Source organism: Polyodon spathula, chromosome 7 (genome assembly GCF_017654505.1).
Source record: "Polyodon spathula isolate WHYD16114869_AA chromosome 7, ASM1765450v1, whole genome shotgun sequence".
Classification (NCBI taxonomy): domain Eukaryota; kingdom Metazoa; phylum Chordata; class Actinopteri; order Acipenseriformes; family Polyodontidae; genus Polyodon; species Polyodon spathula.
Genome location: NC_054540.1, coordinates 56,643,176 through 56,655,088, shown reverse-complemented (window position 1 = coordinate 56,655,088; position 11,913 = coordinate 56,643,176). Strand labels below are relative to the sequence as shown.

Sequence of the window (11,913 nt, the reverse complement as noted above, 5' to 3'; positions counted from 1 at the left end):
GCAATGAAATGTCCACTAAATGTCCAAGTACATTCTGATGTACTTTAAAGACAAATGCGACTGGTGGGAAGCTGGTAATTGTTACATCAAATAGATCTGTTCCCATGTTGGTTTACACGAGACCCACCACACTGATCATTGGCTGCCTCCACGTTTCATTTGTTAGAAGCAGGCTGTATTAGTGCACTCACACACACATTCAGAGAACTCTCTGCAAGAAACACAAGGACACTGCATTTTCTATACAGTTTATTTACAAAATGTATTAAAATTATTTGTACAATACCTCATGAATGAGGCTTTATCATGTATTTATGTTCACACATGCAGTTTTATTTATTTATTTATTTGTTTTTTTTTTCATTATTTTTTTTTATGCTTTTATATTCGCTAGGTTGCTTGGTAATTTTTCTGTTCGCTGAAGTGCAGTTACAGAAACAAAACAAAAACGTCCTGGAGTCACTACAGCTGACCCTCTCAGCGGTAAGTAAGTAGCAGGGATTGTTACACAATCACCACTTTGTACATGCAGTTTTAAAAGTGTGAAAAAACGAAAACAAACTCGCATCTGAAAAGCTGTTGCTCTCGTGAAACTAACTTTCTTTGAACACGTGTACAGTTTTCTTTGCATTAATTTCTTTCCACTTATTTCTAATTTTGTCTTCTTTTAAAAAAAAAATGTTTATAGAAAACTATCTTTCCACTATATTTTTGAGCTCTATTCATAAAGCACGGTTTCATTCTTTCTTGGCATTTCTTAAAGACAGTGGAATCTCACTTTTCTTAGAGAAAATCAAACACATTAACAGTGGTATCTCTAGAGTGAAATGTTATAGCATTTCCTTGCCTCCCCCCATGTTTACAATATTTGCCAATTTTTGCACAACAAAAAAAAAACTTGAAAGAATAACACAGCTTGACTCAGAAATGTCCATCTTAAAAACAAAAAACTAAGCCAAGACATAAAAATTTATAAAGGCATTGGCAGGTCCTTGTAGAAATTAATTTAGCACAAGTTCAGTTTTGAACTCGATGGTAGCTGGCAACTGGAGCTCTACTTCTCTGTATCCCAAACACTGTAAATTGTAACGTGGTGTAACAAGTGCTTCAGAATTGGATGTCGCTTTGTTCTTGCCAGTATATATCCCTTGTCTTGTACATTCAAATGACCTTTCATCAGCGAGACTGCCAGGGAGAGTACACTTATAAACACTATAAAACCATATGCTGTGACATTAGAGGTAATTAATATGCAGGTGCTCTTTTGAATCCCCAGATTTGATATTAGCTAAGTAGTTATCTGGCACAAAATCAAGTTTGGAAATTGCTTGCATGCCAAATTAATTCTGTGCACTAAAACATCCTTTTGCAGTTGGCTTTACTAGATGTAAACAAAGTTGCACACCTTTTTCACACTTACAGTTTTGTAATTTCTATACAAGTCGGTCAGCAGGTCATAAATTCTTTGGGGCTAAATAAAACATTTTTTCCCCACTTTTTAACATTAGCTTTGGGTTAATACATTTTAAAAGCAACTTCTGCCTCAAGACTGGTGTCCTGTTCTTTCACACCAACAGAAATTATATTTTGAACGTAGTAATGTGAAACAAAAATGTTGGACCTAGAGTATTCTGTAATACGCCATATGTTGCCTTGCTTTGCCGAAGGGATGTTAAAGTCAGCAAACTGCATGAAGATGAGGAGATTTTAAACCAAGGAAGAAGACTCCCTCCGCTCCCATCGTATCTTCTTAACTTAAATATATTCTCCAGTTGTCCACTTGAATAGCATGTCCAATTGTGCAGGGGCAGCAAATGATCACTTTTGTTCTTGAAATATCCGAACCAGAAAGTAAGATTTCCCAATTGAAGAAAAATGTGTTATTTCTCCCTTTTTCTTAATTTTTCAAGCAAAGCAATATACTGCTGTGAGGAGTTGCATTGCTGTTGTCACTCTGTGAATGTTCCATAAGGCACTGAAGGAAGAATTCACTTCTTTTAAATAACAAGTCAGTTGCTTCATCAACGATTATCGTGCCAGGCCTGACACCCAGGAAAAGGAGGGGGGGGGGGGGGGGGGGGGCACTTTCCCCCCCCATTCTCTTCATCGCTCCCAGTCACGGATGTCGCCCTTAACGTTTGTGCAGCTGCTGGCCCACCAACTGTTCAGTAGAGGAAAACAAGAGACAATGAACCTCCACCACCACATTGCAACAAAACAGGGGAAAGGGAAAAAGGCAAAACAAGCTCGCTGGCATGATTGTCATTGATCACAATTAATCCGTTGCCAGCGGTTCTGTCCTGGCTTGAGTCCTGCTGAAACAAAATGGGTCTGGATTGGGTTGACATCAGTGTTATCGAAAGATGGAAGACTACTTCCAGATTTGCTCAGGATTTCCCTGGGTTGGTTAAATGACAAGTCCGTTACCTTTTATATTTATTTTTTATCTATATTGTATTTTGAATGTAGGCCTCACCACGGCAACCCACTTACCAATCAGGAAGATCTTTTCACATGCTATCCCAAGCAACTGATGTCACCAAACTCCGCCTGACAGCTGCTATGCCCAGCTAATTGCACCCCACCACCACCACCATACGGGAGTGCAAAGGCCAATACAGCACTCTCCGTGGGCCAACAGCTAAGAGCACCAATTAAGTGCAAACCACAATAGCATGGCTTGTTCTGGCTTTTACACATTCCATGAAATGGCATGCTTATTTTATTTTATTTAGAGAAACAGTGTTCTGGAAAGCACTGAGACAGAGCACATTAAATTAGAAATGGCATGTTATTGACACACCCCATTCAAGAAAACAGACGGACACTATTAAACAAATAGCAAACATAAAACATCTGACACCTAACAAAGAAACGACAGAAAAACTGAAAAAAGTAAAGCAATAGAAAATATAAATGATAAGTCAATTATGAAATATACAGTACGACCCACAGTATGAGGTTAGTGGATTCTCGTTCATACCACTAGATTTTAACACTCTCTGTTCCATACACGTTGTATCCTTCTCGGTAGGTGGCAAAGTTCTGGGTGTTTGTTGGGGGAACAGGTTTAAAGTTTTGAGTGTTCTTTGCAAGTTTCAGGCTTTTGGACTCTGCTCGGGACTTGTAACAGAACTCTATCAAAGCTACCATCATGGCCAGCCCGAGCCCTCCAACAAGAATATAGAAGACTCCAGCCACATTGCTCAAACTCAGTGCGCTTGTCTTGTCCTAAGAAAGGTGAACAGAACAGTTAGCATGTCTCATACAGGAAGCAGGGCTTGCAAAAAAAAGCTAATAAGAATAAAGCTGCACTCAAACAATAACCCTGCTCTTTGTCTCTTCTGGAAAGGTCTCCCATTCAAATCCCAGTCAAGGCCAAATACAGACCCCTTCTCCATGCACTGCTTCTAACGCTAACGCTAATGCAATATTGCTACAGCCACCCACAAGACAAGGCTGTCATTAGAGGGTAGATCCTTGTAGTGGGATGAACAGCTGGAAGAAAATATCTAACTGCCAAGTTCCTCATTGGCATTTGGAACCTTGGACTCCTGCCATCTTGCCATCCTCGAGTGGAGGAACAGACGTGGCCAGTGCTAGTGTATAGTCTGTTGAAGTATGCTGAGTATAGTTTGGTGAATGCAGAGGACGTTGTGTTATTTTTCATCTACTCTGATCCGTGGCTCTTTTGAGAGACACCACTGAAAGGAAGGCAGTAACTCACAGGTCGAAACTGACTAAACTGTCTCAGTAAAAAAGAAGTAAAAACAAAAAAAGGAAAAAATTAAAAATGGTAGTTTAATCATATTCTAGACTATCTGAGCACTGAGGCCGAGAAATAATCTTATTTGGTTTTTCAACGTCTGTAATCCTGCAACTCCTAAGCAAGCTCAGTGAAGTTCATTACACCATTTTGCTGCTGCTATCTACCAAACTTATTTATTGAAAATGAAGTTATTAAGAGTTTTACCATTTGCATTTTAACCCTATGAGGACCGACAGGTCATTTTAGAGTCAAATTAGTTAAGGAATATATATCTACAGGTAATTATTCCAGAAATTGATTTTGGAAATTCATCTGCTGTGCTTATCTGAACTCAGAGGGTTAAATATTAGGTTTATAACATTATTTAACATCATATAGTGTGCAAACAAAATGTATTTATTTAGAAAATACTATTTCAAACATAACTTCCAAACACACATTGCGTTTCACATGGCATTTGCAGGTCAGCTTGGACTAGTTTGTCAGAATAATACATTTTGTTTGTCCACCACACTGCATGAAGTTGAAAAATCGAATAAACCTTGTCCATGCAAATAAGTAACAACGCCAATAAATTGATTTTAATAGCAAACTTGGTAAATAAAGACAGCAGCATAATGGTTCAGAAAGTTAGTGGATGTCAAGTATGAGAATGAGCAAATATAACACTACTCAAGCTTTAAATACCCAGATTATAAAAATATTAGCATCAGTAATAATTAGCTATAAAATTTCTACATGAGATGCACATATTCCCCAGGCATGCTGTACTTATTCCTCTACTGATAAGACATAATAATAATAATAATAATAATAATAATAATAATAATAATAATACAGTTTTTATTTATTGTACATAAAAATACAAACTTGAATGTATCTTTTGGATAATACAATGTAAATAAGTACCGTAACTGGGAAAATGGTTTAATACTTTAACTGTTTAAAAAAATAACAGTGTTTGAAATTTGTTTTCATTTAAAAACAACCAAAAAAAAATGAAAAAGAAATACGAAAATATGTTTTCTAAATATTGCTGTTCTTTGCATATGAACAATAGGTCAAAATGCAATTTTGGAATCAGTACAAAAGACCTGCAGTGACTGACCTTACTTCCAGAGTCCTTGGCTCCACATTCACCCTTATCGTACCACCATTTGTTTTTCAGCTTGTCTAAGATGCCTTGTTCACTGAGTTTCAATACTGCAAGGTTTACAGGAGTTCTTCACGTGGGAAATAACATAAATAACATTATATTATGTTATTTTATGTTATTCAATCTTTAAACTACTTCAGTTTTTACAAAGCGATAAAGCAGGGATCCTGGCCAATGAAACAACACAGAGTGCAGGCAAGCTGTCTATTACCTTTTATATACCACAGCTAATCTAAGGTGCCAGGGCCTACCCATATCGCTTTGAGTAATCGGCACACACTGTTACAAAGAATACAAGGAGGTAGGGAAGGAAGGAAGTATCAAATGGAACACTGAAACATTATTCATACGCTGCTTAAAGTATCTACTGCCCCTTTACCAGTTCTTAGCAAGTTTGATCAAACAGGAACCCATTCTTGCCAGACAGACAAATGAAAACAACCAGCTGGACAGTGTGCCAGCTGAAGGGTAGCCATTGCCTTACAAAAGAAGCCTACAGACATGTACAGAGCACATCCAGATTCCAGGACACACAGATTGGAACAAACCCCTTGCTTACCCTGGATTGAGGACACTTCATACCACAGGAAAACGTGAGTGGTAATCATGGGACACTGGGGGTATGTTTGCATAGATGCGTCTGGGTTAGAATCTTACTGATTTATGAGTCACATGGATAGTTTTGTGGAGGGTAGGCTGCCCGTTCGTTGAACAAAAACAATTAGCCACAGGACTAATCCCCATAGTCGTTCTTCCTTCAGGAGCGAACACAGGTGCCGTGCTAGAGCTTCTGTACTGCAGAAGCAAACATTCATTCAGAGACTTCTGCAGAGTAGCTTCAGGCACATACAGGCTTACATAACAAAACTTTGCTCCTGAAAAAAGAGATTCCCCAGCTAGTTCACAATCAGTCTGCTTTGAGGATGCTATAATAACCACTCCAGCCTATAGGATTTTGTTTGCAAGGCATTATGTTATCACAGTTCCTCTTAGGATTCTGTTTATTCATTTTCATCTTAAAATTATAAACATTTGCATTGTTCACTCCATGCAACATATTGTATACACCACATTCAAGCAGAGAAACCCAGGTAAATGTCTTTATGAGATCTGAGTATAATGCTACGTGCATTAAATATTCTGTGCAGAGTATTATGAGCGTACAAGTGTGTGTGTAGCATGCTTGAGGCAAACAGCAGGCCATCTGGATGAATGCAAGCATGAGAAGTTACCTCCAAAGATTTGTGTACTCTTTCTTCAAAGTTCACGTTACTTAGCTTGCTGGTTAAAATAATTTGCATGGTTTTCAATAAGCAAGAGTCCGATCAAATAGACAATTAATCTCAGTAAGATTCTGCATGACTGTGTTTGGATTTCCTAGATGCACTGTTTGATTACAGCTAATTACGCAGATCTTCAAAAACGTTTAAACCTAGAACCTCAATCCCATTTGTGCATCTATTTCCCCCTTTTCTCGGCTAAGAAAACACAATCAAAATGATTTGCTATGGGCCTTGCATACAATGTATTTTAAAGCATGCAGTTAAAAGTATAAAGGTTTATATTTTTTAAAACAATGAATAAACGAGAAACATAAGCAGCATAAGCAATATCATAATGATGTCGGTCTCTCTTAGCAAATTTGATGGTAAGAAGGTCTGAACTTTGCATATTTTTGAGGATAGTACCTATGTCCTTCTTACAACAAGGAAGAAATATCTATACCAACCAACCAGGGGAACAGCCTTTCCTCCTTTAGCGATGAGCCAAGTGCTTTAATGACGGTAATGGAAGTGGCACCAGGATTGTTGGTGGATCGGCTCATGGGTGATGTTCATAAAATGTAACCATACCTGTTTATTTCTCGTCTCAACTCAATACATTATAAGGCCTGGAGTTCACCGTCTCAGATCATCTCTTGAACCCTGACTCCACTAGAAAGCTGCAGTTGTAAATGCCTTGCTATTGAGTCGACAGGAACAGCTGCTGTCGATGACAGGGAAAACCTGCGCTTTTGTTTTTAAACACACTTTCGTGCCCGTCGTCTCTCGTGATGATCTGGACTCCCCCTAGACTGTGCTTGTACCCTCAGCAAGTAAGCATGGTGATGTCTGTGGAGAGGGGCTGGGAGGAGCAGGCTGCATGTGTGCTGTGTTGTAGCCTCCCTCCTGTTGCTCTCTGAGGACTGAGACTGGAGATGTGGGGCCCATAAATATTGACGCCAATCATTTCATATATCATTCCCCATTTTGAATCTGAGTTTTGATATTTAAGTTCCAAGACCCGCCTCTATGGGCACTGCTGACTACAGCTGAGAGAAAAGCAGCCAGCCTTTGAGTACTGAGCAGTTGTCACAGATATGCTGAGAAGCATAGCACAAAAAAGCATATGCAAAATGTACTGTACATGCTACTGGATGCCATGTCATTTAGAAGCTGTATAATAAACCAGGCTATACAAAATCATAAGAATGATGAATGGGTGTCAGTACTTATGATGGATTTTTTTTAATAGACATTTTGAATGGTGCATTTGTAACTGTATTGCCGTTGAAAGCTATTTCTTTCATAATTGATCTGATTGACCAGTAACAAGTTCCAACAGCCACGTGGTGAAGCAGCAGAAGACTTCCTGTGCTGTAGGGCTCATGGTCTTATTGCAATTAATCTGATACCGCAAGTTGCATCTGTTGTGTTGTATTGAGAAGTATGTGTACACCTGCATGATATAATAGACCAGCAAACAACAAGATCTTCAGCGCAACACAAAGGGCAAAACCAAGTGATAATGTTGTGACTGCAAAAGCAGATGTAAAGCCTTAGTTTTCCAATAATGCTTCCTGCTCCAACAAAACCAGCAGCCAACTGTCAATCCTTCATTTTACAAATGGAATGAAATTGCTCCTTAAGTCTTATTTTATGACTCATTGAAAAAAATTTCAATAAAGACAGATGCTTGTTCTGTGTTCAAGACTGAAACAAAATTGCATTTTACTTGCAAATTGATTTAAAAAAAAAAAAAAAACTGTCGTCTGCAGACATCTTCTAATCTGATATTCTAAATCCTTTTTCAAAACTATTGAAACTCATACATTAAGGTCATGCAGAATAAGAAGGCAATTCAAACACTGGCCACCCAGTGGCACTGTATGCTAAGTTAAAATCCAAATTATACAACATATGACTGCTGAGCAAAATGAGGAAAAAAAGGGAAATGGTGTCTAAATAGCATACAATCATGATTATGTGAGATCGGGTCAGAAATCCTGACTGTATTTTCAATTAACCTCAACTTTTCAATTTCAGTGTGGCTATCAATCCTGTAAGATAGAGCCTTTGCATTGAAGATAGAGCCTTTGCATTGAAGATCACGGAATTATTCTTGTGTCCTTCTGAATACCTAAATGAACACACTTGCATCATCATGGGTTTCCTGGAAAACCGACTGCCCTCCAAATGCATAAAGCAGAATGAACTTTCCAAACACCAGTGCTGTTCATCCTTGCAGGGCAGTATAAAGTTAACCTTGAAATCCATCACTAACTGAAAATGTGTCTGAAGAAAAGTTTCATAACCCTGCTTGCATGTCACAAACTGTAAAAAAACTCACATAATCTGACCTTAACAACTCCGTACCCTTCTGTAAATGGATGTGGTTACACATACTGTATAATACAGCTGGAAGACAACCTTTGGTTTGTTTTTATCTCCCCGAATGGCTACGCATAAATTCAGTAACACAAAATCTGTTGGTTCCCCCCCCCCCCCCCCCCCCCCCCCCCCGTCAGGCAAGTAAAGGGTCCCTGAGTTTGATCCCAGTTGCTAGTGATACTGGTAAAGTCACATCAATGTTAATCAGTGCTGCTGCACTAGTGGGTGTTTGCTTGCTTGGCCAGTTTTTTTTTTCTTTTGTCTGTGTTGACAGCCTTGCCGATTACTCTGCACTAAGGTACCCGATTCTGGTGACATTGAGGCTGACCTTGGAGTCACCTCCCCCGCTGCCGCACTCTCCTTTGTCGTACCACCATTTGTTTTTCAATTTGTCCAAGAGGCCTTGCTCATTCAGTTTTAATACTGCCAGGTTAACAGCATTTCTTGAAACGATAAAACATAGCTTGTAAGGAAATGCACAGGTCTGTGAGAAATCTAACGTATAATAAGAATGCTGATTAATAATAATCATAATAGTAATCATAATAATCATTGTAATAATCATAATATAAGGAGCACGAGAGGACAAATTGGTTAAGAATTTCACGGATATGGAGAGATAAGAGACGCTTGTACAGCAAAGAAAGTGTTAAATATTGGAAAGGTGGCATGGAGGATAACATTGCTCAGAGCTGAAGTGTGCGGGATGGGGAACTTGTCTTTGAGAAGAAATAAACAACAATAAACACCATGCAATTAACATTCGTCACATGTGACAGCTCAGCTTTTACAAGGTAAATTGAAAAACCATTGAACTGTAAAATGAAAGCGACAACACGCAATCAGAGAGGACAGCACACATGAAGGCAAGAAAAAAAGAGACAAAAAGAAGGAAGACGGGAAGGGAGGAAGGAAGGAGGGAAAGAAAGAAAGAAAGAAAGAAAGAAAGAAAGAAAGAAAGAAAGAAAGAAAGAAAGAAAGAAATGGATGCATTGAGGAAAAAAAATAAGTAAAATTTACCAGGTTTTTTGTTCTTTAAAAAGCAAAGCCTTCAAATTTAGGCAAAGTAAAGCACATAAAACCATTACCTCATGATGTTCTCCAAGAAAGAAAAAAAAAAGACAACACAAAACATCAGGGTGGGTGGAATACTATAACAACATGGATGATATTGTTATATTATCCCACCCACCTTAATGCTGAGCCTTTGGGGGTCGCCACACCATAGCCCTTAGAATCGAGGTTCCCGCCCACTTTCAACGTGTCACAGGGCTTCCGCTGCTCAATATACTCGTTCATGGTGGATTCGAGAAGAAAGGCGAACTTTCCCTTCGACTTTCGTACCCGGGCAACCCCGTCCGGTGTTGTCTTGGCAAACACAGTGGGTTCTGCAGATTTCATGTAAGACCACATTTTTTCGTAAACGGCTATTTTCGACCGCTGCATAGGAAAAGAGGGAGGAGGAGAAAGAAAGAAAGAAAGAAAAAAGAAAGAAAGAAAGAAAGAAAGAAAGAAAGAAAGAAAGAAAGAAAGAAAGAAAGAAATATATTAAACACTGTACTTAGGCAGATGTTTGGCAAACTAAAATAAAGATATCATAACTTATTTCAAGATATTTCCTTTATATAAATCTAAGTGATTAGCACGCTATCTCAAAGTATTTGTAGATATCTTTAAATAGCATGTTAAATATCTTCAAATAGTTCAAGAAATCACTAAAAAAAAAAATTCAAATGAGTACATTAATATCTTGAAATCTAGTCACATACTGCAGCACTAATGCTTAAGATATCTTGGATGAGTTTTGCCAACATCTGAATTTTAACGATACATGGTTATGTTTAATGTAGTACTGAAACACTTATAAGACAGTTAAACCTCTCTGATAGAGCAATTGAAATGACCACTGAATAAGCTACATGGTCCTGAGGGAAATACAAAGGTATTTCTACTAATGTGGATGATAAGCAGTTTTGTAATGCATCATAATTTAACACACATATTGGTTCAGATGATTGTGATATCTCTGCTCGTTCAAGATATGAAAATGTTACCCTGTAGCATTGAGCACGCCAAATAAAAACATGGCCTTCACAGTCATGCTATCTTATATCTTAGATCACCACAGTCTGAAACACAGCACCCATTTAAAAAAGGGTTTAAGGAATTGATTGCTGTAGTCAAAATGAGTGCCACCTCAGTGCTTTATAGACTTCATTCATCAATACTAGTATCTTAAATGTAACTGAAATCAGCAGATTCTGCCTTCCTCTTAACGCTGTCACACTGCAGCAGCCGTGACTAGGTTACGTAAATCGGACCCAGACTTTGAAACTGTCCTCAAGCCAAACAAACTTGTTACTTTGCAGTTGCACTTAATTGTGGGGGGGGGGGGGGGGGGGGGGGTTGTGTTTTTTTTTTTTTTAATTGGCTTTTTCTCACAGGGAAGAACTGACTTGGGGACAGCAGTACAGCATGCCCACTAGGTATGTGTGAGCAGCTGCTCTCACAGAGTCCGAGCTTTTAAATGACCTGGCGAGGCCACTAACATTGTATCTGTGAACAACTGCTTTAAGGAGCCTGGGAAGAGTTTACATTGGATCCCATTGACATCATCTGGACAGAGACAATGACAAATACATGAGTTAAAACAGGAATCCTTTTCACTTGCAACCCAGAGGTGGCTATTGCAGTGTGCGAATAATGAGCCCGCTATAGTTACTTAGCTATATAGATCCCAGGGAAAACGTCAGAAGTCAGGGACAGTGGATTTGAAAACAGGCGGAGGAAAAGGAAAAAGCGTATCCCTCCATCTGTCTACATTGTACTCACTTACCTGCCTACTCTCACATGCTATTTTAATAAGCCAGGCACGTTAGGGTCACATGAAGAAAAACAAAAGAATAACAGAATATGATTATAAAGTTTAAAAAAAAAAAAAAATACATTGTCACAATCACTACAGACATATTTTAATTGTTCACATCACTTTAAAAACTTTACACTTAGGGGTACTGCAGCTCTATGAAGATTTATAGTGTCTAGCGCTCCAGTTTCATCAGTGTAAAACTAGCTGCTCTGTACACAAAGCAACGTTCACATGATAACGCTATAAATCTAGAGAGAACTGCATAAGTCAAACATATAAAATTGTAACGGCTGTTATCACATGTTTATAAAGCTTTAGTATTGAAACATTCATCAGCGGATCTGGGTGCCATGATGTGCACCAGGTAGGTAAATAACATTCAGGTGAAAGATAGAGGCTTTTCTAACTAGAGGATACCAAATCCCGGGATACACTTCTCAAATCCTGGTGGAAGTTCCTTGGTCACGTG

General features: G+C 38.6%; 1 protein-coding gene across 4 annotated transcripts in view; it reads right to left on the bottom strand.

The window, feature by feature from the left end:
* Positions 1 to 675: 675 nt before the first annotated feature.
* LOC121318904 (glutamate receptor 3) overlaps positions 676 to 11,913 on the bottom strand; it is an 82,590-nt gene continuing 71,352 nt past the window's right edge. Inside the window, exons 13-16 of one of the 4 annotated variants that reach the window (XM_041256095.1) lie at positions 9,768 to 10,015; positions 4,878 to 4,992; positions 2,984 to 3,231; positions 676 to 2,161 (exon numbers count right to left, since the gene is read on the bottom strand). In XM_041256095.1, the coding sequence (XP_041112029.1) occupies positions 2,986 to 3,231; positions 4,878 to 4,992; positions 9,768 to 10,015 (609 nt within the window). In that variant the 3' untranslated portion in view covers positions 676 to 2,161; positions 2,984 to 2,985. Of the gene's footprint in view, positions 2,162 to 2,983; positions 3,232 to 4,690; positions 4,993 to 8,903; positions 9,019 to 9,767; positions 10,016 to 11,913 lie in introns of those variants that run through there. The other 3 variants (XM_041256094.1, XM_041256097.1, XM_041256096.1) reach the window with 3 other exon arrangements.